We start from the raw sequence: 14,353 nt of genomic DNA, 5'->3' as shown, positions 1-14,353 counted from the left end.
TAGCTCCAATATTCACTGGCTTTTTGCCGAAAGGACTTTTCGGAGACAAAACAAAACATTTTAGACTGAACCAACATCAGTGATAGTCGTGTTGTATGAGGATATTTGCTTTGTCTGTTGCTCATATTCAGATACCTTTGTTGCACTTTATACTGTCTACTGTCATGGAGAACAACAATGGGTGAAGCATCCTCAAGTTAGCATTTAACCGCTCAGTATCATACAACCAATATAACCTCTTACCCATGGACAACTATGTCTCTCACAGAGTACCCTCTTCTATCACTTCTATTAATTCTGCTTCTATGGCTGGTCGCTACATTAGGAAAGAGATGGATTACCAAGACCAAATAAAGTGCCCTCAGATCTGAAATGCCATTTAAGATATCCACTTATTTTGGCAGTACTTGTGGGACTTAGCGGCTTAAAGCTTTTAGAATAATATACTAGATATGAGATGGTTATTTGTATCTTAGCTTCACAACTTTAGCCTGATGGATATCTTGATATCCCAGAGTCCCACAGTGCTGCCTTTGTTGATAGTGTCCTTTTTAGTCTTTGAGTCCAGTGGACATTGTACTGCGCCTGAGACAGACTGGCCTACTCATTTTTCTGGCTCTTATAATCTAAGAGGCCAGTTGGAGGTGAAATACGTTGTTCAGCTGACAGCAAATTTGTTATTGATACTCATTATTATAACTTATACTATGGAGGCTTGGATATAGGCTTCAGTCTGGTCACGATACCTTGCAATATATGAATACCCTACTCCTCAATTAGATTGTCTAATTTACTGTGTGCATTATCATAGTATAATTGTTGTCACTTATTGTGGTCAGTTTAACTCCATCAACCCAGTAATATCTTTGTGTGTAGTTGTACAATGAGGAGGTGCTGGATCTTTTTGACTCAACACGGGACTTAGAGGCCAGGAAGCAGAAATCTCACATTAAGATCCACGAGGACGCCACCGGAGGCATCTACACTGTCGGGGTCACCACTCGGACAGTCTCTTCTGAAGCAGAGGTGTGTGCGTGTGTGTGTGTGTATGCATATGTGGGCATGCGTCGGTGCATGTGTGTGTGTTTGTGTGTGTGTGTGTATGCTTTTCATATAACTGAGTTAGCGTTACGTTATTCACAGACCACAGACACATAACACATACTACAGTATAGTTAATATCTGTATGATAATCCCTACAGACTGTACTATAGTTAATATCTGTATGATAATCCCTAAAGACTGTACTATAGTTAATATCTGTATGATAATCCCTACAGACTGTACTATAGTTAATATCTGTATGATAATCCCTACAGACTGTACTATAGTTAATATCTGTATGATAATCCCTAAAGACTGTACTTTAGTTAATATCTGTATGATAATCCCTACAGACTGTACTATAGTTAATATCTGTGTGATAATCCCTACAGACTGTACTATAGTTAATATCTGTGTGATAATCCCTACAGACTGTACTATAGTTAATATCTGTGTGATAATCCCTACAGACTGGTTGTAACTCAGCACCTGTGTCTCCCGTCCTAGATGCTGCAGTGTCTGAAGCTGGGCGCTCTGTGTCGCACCACGGCCAGCACCCAGATGAATGTCCAGAGCTCGCGCTCACACGCCATATTCACCATCCACCTGTGCCAAGTCCGTATCTGCGCCTCCGACAATGTACGTAGTGGACCCTGGCAACCAGGTGGTTACCTGGAAACTGTAGTAGGCATAAAGTCACTGATATCCCTGTCAGTAAATAACGCTGCAGTATATTCATGATATGTTTTATATCAAGAGGAGTTTCTATTTGGAATGTCCCTGACTACTAATTGTATTGCTATCTATCTATCTATCTATCTATCTATCTATCTATCTATATATCTATCTATCTATCTATCTATCTATCTATCTATCTATCTATCTACAGTATCTATCTATCTATCTATCTATCTATGTGTATCTATCTATCTATCTATCTATCTACGTGTATCTATCTATCTATCTATCTATCTATCTATCTATCTGTGTATCTATCTATCTATCTACGTGTATCTATCTATCTATCTATCTACGTGTATCTATCTATCTATCTATCTATCTATCTGTGTATCTATCTATCTATCTATCTATCTACGTGTATCTATCTATCTATCTATCTATCTACGTGTATCTATCTATCTACGTGTATCTATCTATCTATCTATCTATCTATCTATCTATCTATCTATCTATCTATCTATCTGTCTATCTATCTATCTATCTATCTATCTATCTATCTATCTGTCTATTAATCTTTCATTATGCCACCCAGCAAGACAACGAGACTGACAACAAGATCTCCAACGGTAACTCCGAGATGGAGGAGTTCGAGACGCTGACAGCAAAGTTCCATTTTGTGGACCTGGCGGGTTCTGAGAGGCTGAAGAGAACCGGCGCCACAGGAGACCGGGCCAAGGAGGGCATCTCCATCAACTGTGGACTGGTAAATAAACTAATGAATAAATAAATGAAGTCATCCTCCATTGAAGGGGGATGGTGGCAGGCCCAAAAATGTACTAGCCTACTAGACTCTCCTACAGGAGGAGCTTTGTCAGTTCAGTTCATTTTAATTAATGAATTGATTCATTACATTGAATAGTTCACTCAGCGAGAATTGTCAGTCCTATCCAGGCAATCCTGTGAAAGGTCCCGGATCCACATCATCTACAATACTGTACCATAGATTTGTATACTGTACCATAGATATGTATACTGTACCATAGATATGTATACTCTGAACTGTGCTGCGTAGTGGTCTGCGCATGCAATGATAGGGCTGACTCATGCCTGCCGAATCATTTGATTTATAGCTCCATCTAGTGGTTGAGTTCAGTAGTCGCGAACATAATCGACCCCAGTCACTTGAACATATTCAAATAACTTGTGTTTTGTTTGAACACAATAATTCTCACAATCATTTGTCGTTTTTTTATTTGTTGTTTATGTCTTCTCTCCTGGTGCAGCTTGCTCTGGGTAATGTAATCAGTGCTTTGGGAGACAGGAGCAAGCGATCTACGCATGTGCCTTACAGAGATTCCAAACTCACCCGGCTCCTACAGGACTCACTGGGCGGAAACAGGTCTGTGTTTGATTGGCCTGGCCTTGTTGTCCTTCTGCTAGTACCTGCAGTAAGCCGAGTGGACAGCTATTGATGTGTAGTTCATCAGAACGTCTCTGTAGTTTCAATCCAAAAACAAAGCGCCCTCACCATCTACATTTCACATATATCACCCTCCCTCATTGCCCCAGGATTAACCCTCACTCCTCACCCCACCCTCCTCTTCCAGCCAAACTGTGATGATAGCGTGCATCAGCCCGTCGGACCGGGACTTCATGGAGACTCTGAACTCTCTGAAGTACGCCAACCGGGCCAGGAACATCAAGAACAAGGTGATGGTGAACCAGGACAAGGCCAGCCAGCAGATCAGCGCCCTGAGGACGGAGATAGCCCGGCTGCAGATGGAGCTGATGGAGTACAGGACGGTGAGGGAGGGAGGGAGGGAGGGAGGGAGGGAGGGAGGGAGGGAGGGAGGGGGAGAGAGGGGTGGAGGTGGGGAGGGGGAGAGACTGGCCATGTCCCAATACCCACACTTTCACCAAAGCACGCACTCCTACACGGTTGTTTTCATCAATCTGTCTTCATGAATCGCTAGTTGTGCTTACATAGAGCATAACTGTTGTGGTTTTCACATGCCATGATCTTAAGAAATGTCTTTCAAAACAAAATAGCTTCCTTACTTGCTCCAGCACTAATGCGCACAGCGCGCAATCGTTGCTCCAGCACGCTGTGCGCATGCGTGCTGGAGCAAGTGATCTATGTAAGTGATCTATGTAAGCACAACTAGCGATTCATGAAGACAGATTGATGAAAACAACCGTTTCGCGGCAGAAAATAGATTTTTAGAAGCTGCATTCTCGTTGCCCCGATCACTGCCATTACATGGATATACTGGCTCGCGCTGGATTTTACATTTCTTCTACAGGCCTCCGAACTACACCAAAGTGATCTCGGTGAGTCAAACGTCTTATAATATGTCGTAAATAAGGTCCAGGTTGTCAAAAACGAGCATTGTCCTTTAAGTGTTTATTTGGACAGGACCGTGCACATTGATAAGACACATCTGTTGTAGGCGTCTGGTTTTAGAATGATGCATTTGAACTAACAAAACATCTATGTAATATGCTGCAGAACTAATTGGCCATATTTTGTTTTCTACTTTTTTTTTTAATCTCTGATTTGATCAGTAAACCTTTCAAAGAATCCGGACTAATACTTTTATTTTCATATTGGGGTAAAGACAGTAGTTTAATTGGTGGCACTTTTGTTAAGCAAAGATTCTGTAAGTGGAATTTAAGAAGAGATGCTTCCTAAGAAATTCTTAACTTTTGTTCATGAATGAGGCCCAATGTTCTTACTAAACAGCTGCGAGAGATGTAAACAATGAATGACGTCGCCAAGGGTGTCCCAGTTCACTTTCTAGGAGCCGCGTTAAGTGCGGACTTTCACACTTGGCTGTGCCCTTGAGCACATCTGGAAAAAGGTCATCCAAGTGCACACCTCAGGGAGGGGCGAAGGGGGGGGGGGGGTTGGGACAGGGCCACTGAGGGGTGGAGGTGGGGAGGGATGGTGGAGGTGGGGGAAGGGTGGAGAGATGGTGGGATGGAGGAAGGGAAAGAGAAAGGTGGAGGAAAGGAAGAATGAAGAGAGGAAGGGAGGGAGGACGAGGGAGGTGGAGAGAGGAATTGATAGATGTTCTGCTGGAAAGTGGGACAGTCCGACAGAGAGAGAGAGAGAGCGAGAGAGAGAGAAGGCATAGTGGGAAAAGGAGTCATAGCCAGAAATATAGATGGCAGACTAATGGAGGTAGACAAATAAAAGAAGAACGAGAAAACTAACCCCACTCTGAACACAAATATGACAAATATCCTGTCCTCTGCACAGGGCAAGCGCATGGTGGGTGAGGACGGCATGGAGAGCATCAACGACATGTTCCACGAGAACTCCATGCTGCAGACGGAGAACAGCAACCTGAGAGTGAGGGTGAAGGCCATGCAGGAGACCATCGACGCCCAGGGGGCGAGGCTCACACAGCTGCTGTCTGACCAGGCCAACCAGATTCTGGCCAGGGCAGGTAAGAGAGAGAAGGGAGGGAGGGTGTGTGTGTGTGTGTGTGTGTGTGTGTGTGTGTGTGTGTGTGTGTGTGTGTGTGACACAATATCATAATATTTTTAACAAAACTTGAATCATGAATATGTGACTGGAATTTTTTTTTTTCTTTTGTTGTTGTTGAAAAACACAAAATGCAAAACATTGCGTTATTTGCCCTATGGTTTTTATTTTGTAATGTTTATATAGCACTTTTCTGGGTACCCAAAGTTGCTTTATATAGGCCTAAGTAAAAAAATAAAATAAAAAAAAGAAGACAGTTTTTAATCTCGATGATTCATATCGTCGCATTTTTATATGGCGATATCTCGTCACACCCCTAGTATGTGCATGTGCACATGTGTTTTTGAGTGTGTATGTGTTTGTTGATGTGTGTGTGGGCACACATGTACAGTACATGTCTGTGCGAGTATACAGTATCTTGTTCTTTTCTGAGACACAAATTAGGCCTACACTCGTCAAAAACACGTCTGATTTGATGTGCTTCTTCTGCCTTGTCTGTCCCAGGCGAGGGGAGTGAGGAGATAGGAAACATGATCCAGGGATACATCAAAGAGATTGAGGACCTCAGGTACTGAACAACATTCAGATTTATCTGAAAAACCTAATCAAAGAGATATGAGTCTATTATACTGTATAATATATAGTTATATAATATTGTATATAGTAATAGTATTATAACAACCTGTTATAACAACATTAATGATTATCATCATATAAATATATGTAATTAGTGTACTGTATGTATAGTTATTTGTGAACCATGTACTGTATGTATGTATGTACTGTACGTATCCGCCCACTCATTAGTTAGTGTGTGTCACACCTGTCCACCAGGGCTAAGCTCCTGGAGAGCGAGGCCATGAACGAGAATCTCCGGAAGAACCTGTCCCGCGCTTCAACGCGCCAGTCCTTCTACGGCGTCCCCGGAACCTTCTCCCCTGCCCTCCTGGCGCCCGAGAAAGAGACGTCCGACATCATCGAGATCGCCAAGAAAGACCTGGAGAAACTGAAGAAGAGGGAGAGGAAGAAGAAGAAGAGGTAAAGGAACGCTGAGCTTGACCCCAACGAATGGATATTCGATACTCGATTCATATCATATCAATACTCGATTCATATTCAGGAATGGTCTTGGTTTAATTCCAATTCCAAATGTATCACGCGCTGCATACCTCCCCAGTGAGGGACTTTGAAAGTCTCCTGAACCTCGTCACCGTGATTTCTCCTCAGTACAGTCCTCTCTCATCCCTGGTTATGATACAGGATATTGGTTATGATACAGGACATTGGTTATGATACAGGATATTGATGATGCATTGGTGATGGAGGTGAATGGCAGTTAGATTGTCTCCACTTTGACTGTATTTCCTTCCCTCCTTCCTCCTTCCGTCTTTCTTTCATCCCTCCTTACCTTTCCCCTGACCTTTGACCTGTAACCCCACCGTACCCTCCCCCCCTGAAGGCTGCAGCAGCTGCTGGCAGAGAGACAGAGGGAGGAGGAGGAGGAGGAGGTGGTGGTGGTGGTAGAGGAGGAGGAGGATGCCAGGTTTGTCACTGTTTCCACCCCTTCCCTCACCCCTCCCTCCCTCCCTCTCATCTCCATCCCCTCGCTTCTTCTAACCCACCATGTTTGTTTTCGTTCGACAGGTAGTTGCCACACCTGGAGAGAACTGCTACTGTAGCAGCACTTATGCAACCAACACTTTCACCCCTCACCTTTAACCTTTCCGCTGTAGATACTGTATGCTGCTATGGCTGCATTCAGTCACACCACCAAGCCTGGTCGCTTTTGACCTCTCATCCTCTCTCATATCACACCTCTAATTGGCTATAGTCCTTTATCTATTGAGACCTGCTCAGTTTGAAATGATCTGCATCAGAATTGCAAGCAATGTGGATCATTCTTGTACTGTGTTCAGTATAACCACTACTTTGTAGTGAACAGTATGCAGTAGTAATAACATTATAACTACTACGCTATTACTGTACATGTTACTACTATTGTGCTGTAATCATGGTATGGTAACTACTACTTTATTTTTTCCCTGTGTTCCATCCATTTCTTTCAGTTTGCTCATATGTTATAGCTGGTAAGGCCATTCAAAGCCTTTATCATTTGCAAATAATGGTTGATGAAGCTGTACAGTACATAATACAGTACACTATATGAGAATCTTCAAACATTGGAATTAATTTACCATCTTTTTTTGTTGTACTCTTATGTTTTCTGCATTGTCTGTCATGTTTTTGTTGTTGTTTTGGATCGGATTCTTTTATCTCGTTGGCTGTAGGTATTTAGATGAACATTTCAATGAAGCTTATACATACACAACACATTATGTTCTCAGCATTCATAGACGAGTTATTACTGCATGCTCCTTATGCAGACATTAAGCTTGTGTAGCCATATATAGTTATATATACATATATATAGTTATATATAGTTATAGCTTTAGTAGTGCCTTATTTAACACACCAATCCTATGTTTGGGTTAACTGAACAGCTTCGGCACAATATCATGTATCTTGCCTGTACTGCTATACTATACAGTACTATACTTTATACTACTATGCTGTACTACTGTATATTAATACCATAATGCTTAATGGACATCATTTGACTCTCACCAACTCTATCCACTAGTGCTATGAAGGAGGAGGTCCCAGACAACGACCAAGACAAGGAGACACATAGGGAGCTAACTGAACGCTCCAATGACGAGGCTGAAACGGTATGATTGACAGCAACCTGACCCAATCATACAGTATAAGGTAGCACTTACTTACTTACTACTTAAGGTAGTAAGTCGGATTAGCCTTGTCAGACCATCCTGTTCTCACAAGCTCACGTTCTGTTTCTCGTGCAAATCAGCCTGGACACTCTCCATAGAGATCCGTTTGTGGCCAATTAGAAAACGTTCTAGCCAATCAGTGTTCTATGAGGAAATACTAACAGCTACGCTGGGCCGGTTTAGGTGTGACGACAGTGAGCAGCGCTGAAGTTAGCGTCTGATAGATGGTGATAGAGAGATGGTTCATCCAATCACCTGCCAAGTATTTTTGAAAGTGTCCTGCCCTTTTCCAAACAGTTTCAAATGGAGAGTTCCAATGAGGAGTCAGGTTAATGCCGGATGCCAGTTCTTTCATATATTTTTCTCGCACTCTTTCAGGAGGCTCAGGATGGGAGCGACCACGAGGAAGGGGAGGAGGAGGAGGAGGAGGAAGAGGAGGAGATGGATGTGGAGGAGAGCTCTGACGACTCAGACTCTGAGCTAGATGAGAAAGGTACCGTCTGTACCTGGTGCATGAAATTGCTCTTTGAACATAATGAGCGAGTGTGCAATGTGTGTAACGCAATAAAGATAGCTTTCTGTTAGGAGGTGAGCGAACATGGCTGGGATGTTCTGTACATGTGTCCACTATGACCCGGAGAAGAAAAGGACAAATCCTCCTCATCCTATTTTCACTGGGTGTGTTTTCCACTCCCTCAGAGAACTTCCAGGCGGACCTGGCCAACATCACGTGCGAGATCGCCATCAAGCAGAAGCTGATCGACGAGCTGGAGAACAGCCAGCGGCGCCTGCACACGCTCAAACAGCAGTACGAGCAGAAGCTGATGATGCTGCAGACCAAGATCCGAGACACGCAGCTGGAGAGGGACCGCGTGCTGCAGAACATGGGTACGGGTCGTGTTGTTGGTGTTGATATGATGACTAGACAAACACAACCACAGGGCTTACAGAACACGGGTCGCTTGGAGCTGAAATCTCCCCCCCCCCCACCCCCTCCGCCAGGCTCAGTGGAGACTGGTTCTGAGGACAAAGCCAAGAAAATCAAGGCAGAGTACGAGAAGAGGCTGAGCGTGATGAACAAGGAGATGCAGAAGCTGCAGTCCGCCCAGAAGGAGCACGCCCGACTGCTCAAGAACCAGTCGCAGTACGAGAGGCAGCTCAAGAAGCTGCAGATGGACGTGACTGAGATGAAGAAAACGAAGGTATGCTAGACCTGCGAGTTGAGCACCCGAGCACATACAGTAGTCCATATTAGGGTTGCAAATTTCAAGGAATTTCATTCATCGATAACTGTTAACCTTAACAAACAATAGTCGATTAATTGATAAGAACGTCCCACGCTGGACTGCGCTTTGCTCGCTTCATTTCTTCAATTTCTTCAATTCTTCTTCCGCTGTGTCGTTGAAATTTCCCGGCATCCCAATCAGCCTTTACTACATGGCGGGGCGCCCTCATGTGCAGTCAGGATGAGGACAGAATTTAAAATACTGTCGAAAATTGTTTGAGATATAATTATGAAAAATGTCATCGACCACGTCATGTTTTTTCATGAACATTGGAGATTTATTGAGCTAAAATTTGCTGTTAAAATGAGGAGAGCATGGCTGGCTTCAGATAGCTCTAAGTAAAAAGAGGAGAAATGTCACAGCTTAGATATTTACACTTACGATTTTGTTTTTTTGTTTTTGTTGCTATAGCGCCATCATCAGGACTGTTAGCCCACAATGTCAGTTGTGGACTGAGCTGAGCTGCCCAGCCCCTAATCAATCCCAATATCGATTAATTGATAAGAACGTCCCACGCTGGACTGCGCTTTGCTCGCTTCATTTCTTCAATTTCTTCAATTCTTCTTCCGCTGTGTCGTTGAAATTTCCCGGCATCCCAATCAGCCTTTACTACATGGCGGGGCGCCCTCATGTGCAGTCAGACCCTAAATAATGATTACATTTCACGCAACTCCCATTGATAACGTTTGTTCCCCCAAAAAAGTTATCTTCCATTAACAAGCAATTAATTAAGTAACCAAATCTTACTCAAGTAAATTCTTATTGGCAATTAATCGCTAGTCGATTAACTATTAACATCCCTAGTCCACATACATGTACAGTGGCAGTATTGTACACTGTGTAAACATACAGTACTTACATGAAACTATAGTTGTCCACAGGAATAAGATTACAGCTGCTGTGCAGCACTGTTGAGGAAGAGGAAGGAGGAGGAAGAGGAGGAGACAAAGGACAAATACACGAGGGTCTCAACCCGGACCCTAATTATTTAATCTGTGTAATCATCTACTTCATGCGTGACAAACTGGCTGGGGTTTGAAACGTTTTTTTAGCTTGTCTTGCAAGTTGCAGATTAACTGCGGCTGTGCTCAATCAGTGGCCAATCAATCAATTTGGCCAGATGTAGTGCTAGGCTGGGATTGGGCGGGGTTGACAACAGCAATGTCTCGGATTGGTGGAGCTCACGCTGTTGCACTATAGAATGAGTCGTGTATTTTTTTTCCATATGAGAGCAGTAGTTTGAGGGGGACAGGATGAGGACAGAATTTAAAATACTGTCGAAAATTGTTTGAGATATAATTATGAAAAATGTCATCGACCACGTCATGTTTTTTCATGAACATTGGAGATTTATTGAGCTAAAATTTGCTGTTAAAATGAGGAGAGCATGGCTGGCTTCAGATAGCTCTAAGTAAAAAGAGGAGAAATGTCACAGCTTAGATATTTACACTTACGATTTTGTTTTTTTGTTTTTGTTGCTATAGCGCCATCATCAGGACTGTTAGCCCACAATGTCAGTTGTGGACTGAGCTGAGCTGCCCAGCCCCTAATCAATCCCAATATTATGATGAATACTGAAAGTAGACTCTATTGATGTAGTTTAGGGCTTCTTTGAAGTTAAAAGTGTTGTCTTTTTCTCAGTCCCCCTGTGGTAGCTAGTGACATACTGTAGAGGTTCTCTGTGGTACTGTACCTGTCTGCTCCAGCTAGTGACATGGCGGTTCTCTGTGGTACCTGTCTGCTCCAGCTAGTGACATGGTGGTTCTCTGTGGTACCTGTCTGCTCCAGCTAGTGACATGGCGGTTCTCCATGTCTGTCTGCTCCAGCTAGTGACATGGCGGTTCTCCATGTCTGTCTGCTCCAGCTAGTGACATGGCGGTTCTCTGTGATACCTGTCTGCTCCAGGTTCGTCTGATGAAGCAGATGAAGGAGCAGCAGGAGAAAAACCGCATGACGGAGTCTCGGAGGAACCGGGAGATCGCCACCCTTAAGAAGGATCAACGCAAGCAGGAGGTGAGCAGCGCAGTGACATTCAATTAAATACAAATAACACCAACACTGAGCAGGAGCTAGCTTATATACACAGTCCTGGGGGGCAGGCTTAGTGAAAACCCTGAGGTAACTCAAACTGGAGGAAGACAGGCAACTCAAAACCCATTCCACAATTCAAACTGTGGGTCAGTTCCCATGGTAGTGGTGCACCATTCTTTGGTCAGAGACTGACCCAGAAGTTGTGGAACCCAGGGTTTCCAGTGGGATGAGATTTTTTTCTTGCTGGTCAACGTCACGTGCGAGATCGCCCGCGGGGTATTCCAGGAAGCAGGTTCAATAAAGTCTACTGTAGAGTCTAACCGGACAATAGACAGTAGAGTCTAACCCTAAAGTCAGAGTTGATTGACGCTGACGCCCAGTTTAGACAATGATTTTTTCAAAAACTGAAACGTTTTTTCAAAAGCGTTTTACAAAACTTCTGCGTTCATGCGACAATGTTGTGATAATGGTCCTTGATCCTTGGTCCAAATGATTGAAAGCATGCCAGGCCAACAGGCAACAGGCTTTGGACAGCCTACAGAAGCCATACATGCTTGGGCCATTCACAAAGTTGTCTCATCAAATGTTTGTTCTCCCAGGTCTTGGACAAAAACGTCTTTTGTGTGCCCTCCGTTTCAATCCCTCTCTGCTGATATAGGGCCTTAAGGTGCAGCATATCTTTGCTGGAGGACAGTTAATAATTATAGCCTATTAAGAGTTTGTTTGCGAGATATCAGCTTTAAGAAATGTTTGTTATTTGACAGTCCTGTTTAAGGCAATCAAATACATTTAAATCCTTTATTAACACTGCTTCCGCCAGGTTTTCACACACCTGTCAGACCACTGTGTAAAATGTAGGCTTATTGTTATTTCAAATCAACATAGTTCAGGGTTAGACTCTGTTTATTAAACCTGCTTCCTGGAATGGGCCCCTGGAAGTCTTGTTATTTTATGACAATCTTGTTGTACATCATAAATAACTTATCTTTATTCCCCAGTCCATTTGATAAAGCACAACGTCGCACACAGCAGGGAACGCAAGCATGAAAACTATTTGAACTACAGTAATAGAGAGGAGCTCTCTTGTCTGTGGCTATGGTTGCAGATACAGACTCATGATTCAGTGTCTAAATACTGCGCTCAACTAGAGACTGAAGACATTTGTCCTTGTTTTGTTGCTAAAAGTGGGTGGAAACAATTTGAGAGATTGAAAAAAAAGCTGCATTGCAGAACCAATCCAACGTCGTAAGGGCGGTTCTTCCTAATGGGGGGGTGAATGTTTCGCTTTGTTTTGTTTTGATTCTCCACTCCAGTTTGTTTGGAGGACATACTTTCCGGGTTCTGATTGGTAGCATCGGTTTTTTCAGCGCTGTTCTAGCGACACTTTTCAATGGCGATGTCTCCGGACTTTTCGGAGGCTGAGATCTCCAAAGTCAGGCATGGCGAGACTGCTGATCTGGTTTTGTACTGTCTGCTTCACAGCACCAGCTCAAGCTCCTGGAGGCCCAGAAGAGGCAGCAGGAACTGATACTACGCAGGAAGACCGAGGAGGTCAGAAACCAGAGAATCTCTCGCACTCCGACTGAAACGACAGTGACATAACGCTTTTATTACATCCGTTGGATACTGTTTTGAGAATTTTTAGAGGATCATCTTGTGTGTGTGTGTGTGTGTGCTCGTGTTTGTGTGTCTGTGTGCGTGTGTGTGTGTGTGTGTGTGCGCATCTCTCAGGTGACCGCTCTGAGGAGACAGGCCAGGCCCACCTCAGGGAAGGTCACCAGGAAGGTCACTCTGCAGGAGTCGCTGCACGACTCCTCCCACCGGCTGCCCTCTGGACGCATGTACTCATCTGGCTCCAGCGCATCCAACGGAACCAGGTGTGTGTTCGTGTGTGTGTGTGTGTTTGAGGCTGTCTTGTCTGTCTGTGGCTGTGTCTGTCAGCATGTAACACGCGTTGATGCAAATGAGTGGGTTAGTCAAACTCAAACTCAAACTTTATTTATAAAGCACATTTAAAACGACTCAAATCGACCAAAGTGCTGTACAGGTAAGTGAAAAATAAATTACAACAAAGACACAACCCTACACGCAAACACAACAGTACCCACAAATACAACAATACACACACTAGCCTGGGAGTCAGTGAAAGTCAGTTAGTGAAAGTCAGTTAGTGAAAGTCAGTTAATGAAAGCACAATATCGTGGATGTGCGTATTTCCACCGTTGTACGTGTCAGTAGGGCCTATAGCTGTCTATCGCTGCCTCTGTATGTATGTACAGTATATGTACTGTATGTAGTGACTGTACGTCACTCTGCCAGGTCCTACTACAGGAGGTCAGCAGGCGTGTATTCCACCAGGATAGCCAGGGGGAAGTGGCAGTCCCTGGAACGACGCATCACTGACGTCATCATGCAGAGGATGACCATCTCCAACATGGAAGCGGACATGAACCGCCTACTCAAGGTAACCGACTTTTGTGGTCACCGCGATCAAACTTTCTGGATTGCTTCCCCTGACACAGATGAAGCCAGTCCCTAGATTTAAAGGCATGCTATTATGGAGATTATCCTTTGAAAGAGGCTTCTTAAATTAATTACTGGGCTGTGTATGTTCAGATGGACCTATAACTAACTCCTCGATTTGGAAATCGTTGCATTAGTTGGCCATTTTGAATAATGGTTCCCTCTATGATCCATCATCTCAGCTGCTTGAAAACATGACAAAAAAATCAAGATGACGGACTGTAAATTCAGGCATGTTTCCTAATTTGTATCCCTAGCAACGCGAGGATCTGACCAAGCGCAGGGAGAAGATGACCAGGAAGAGGGACAGGCTGGCAGGGGAGGGGCCTGAGGCTGAGAAGGCGGTGCTTCCCCTGAACGAGGAAGTGGACACACTGACGGCTAACATTGACTACATCAACGACAGCATCGCCGACTGCCAGGCCAACATCATGCAAATGGAGGAGGCCAAGGTGTGACGACCGGCCAGACACAGACAGACAGACAGACAGCCTCACAAACAGACTAAT

The 14,353-nt window shown here is 44.0% G+C and overlaps 1 protein-coding gene across 2 annotated transcripts in view; it reads left to right on the top strand.

Annotated features, from left to right (window-relative positions):
* kif21a (kinesin family member 21A) overlaps window positions 1-14,353 on the top strand; it is a 48,341-nt gene that overhangs the window by 19,508 nt on the left and 14,480 nt on the right. For both annotated transcript variants that reach the window (XM_084450780.1, XM_084450779.1), the window contains exons 5-21: window positions 877-1,026; window positions 1,552-1,683; window positions 2,318-2,488; window positions 3,009-3,124; window positions 3,333-3,528; window positions 4,988-5,177; window positions 5,720-5,783; window positions 6,050-6,253; window positions 7,857-7,944; window positions 8,383-8,497; window positions 8,704-8,892; window positions 9,007-9,206; window positions 11,196-11,303; window positions 12,804-12,872; window positions 13,053-13,198; window positions 13,641-13,785; window positions 14,102-14,296. In XM_084450780.1, the coding sequence (XP_084306906.1) occupies window positions 877-1,026; window positions 1,552-1,683; window positions 2,318-2,488; window positions 3,009-3,124; window positions 3,333-3,528; window positions 4,988-5,177; window positions 5,720-5,783; window positions 6,050-6,253; window positions 7,857-7,944; window positions 8,383-8,497; window positions 8,704-8,892; window positions 9,007-9,206; window positions 11,196-11,303; window positions 12,804-12,872; window positions 13,053-13,198; window positions 13,641-13,785; window positions 14,102-14,296 (2,478 nt within the window). The remainder of the gene's footprint in view (window positions 1-876; window positions 1,027-1,551; window positions 1,684-2,317; window positions 2,489-3,008; window positions 3,125-3,332; window positions 3,529-4,987; window positions 5,178-5,719; window positions 5,784-6,049; window positions 6,254-7,856; window positions 7,945-8,382; window positions 8,498-8,703; window positions 8,893-9,006; window positions 9,207-11,195; window positions 11,304-12,803; window positions 12,873-13,052; window positions 13,199-13,640; window positions 13,786-14,101; window positions 14,297-14,353) is intronic.

This window comes from Borostomias antarcticus, assembly GCF_949987555.1.
Source record: "Borostomias antarcticus genome assembly, chromosome: 16".
Classification (NCBI taxonomy): Eukaryota; Metazoa; Chordata; class Actinopteri; order Stomiiformes; family Stomiidae; genus Borostomias; species Borostomias antarcticus.
The sequence above is the reverse complement of the archived record's forward strand: the minus strand, read 5'-3'. Positions and strand labels throughout refer to the sequence as shown.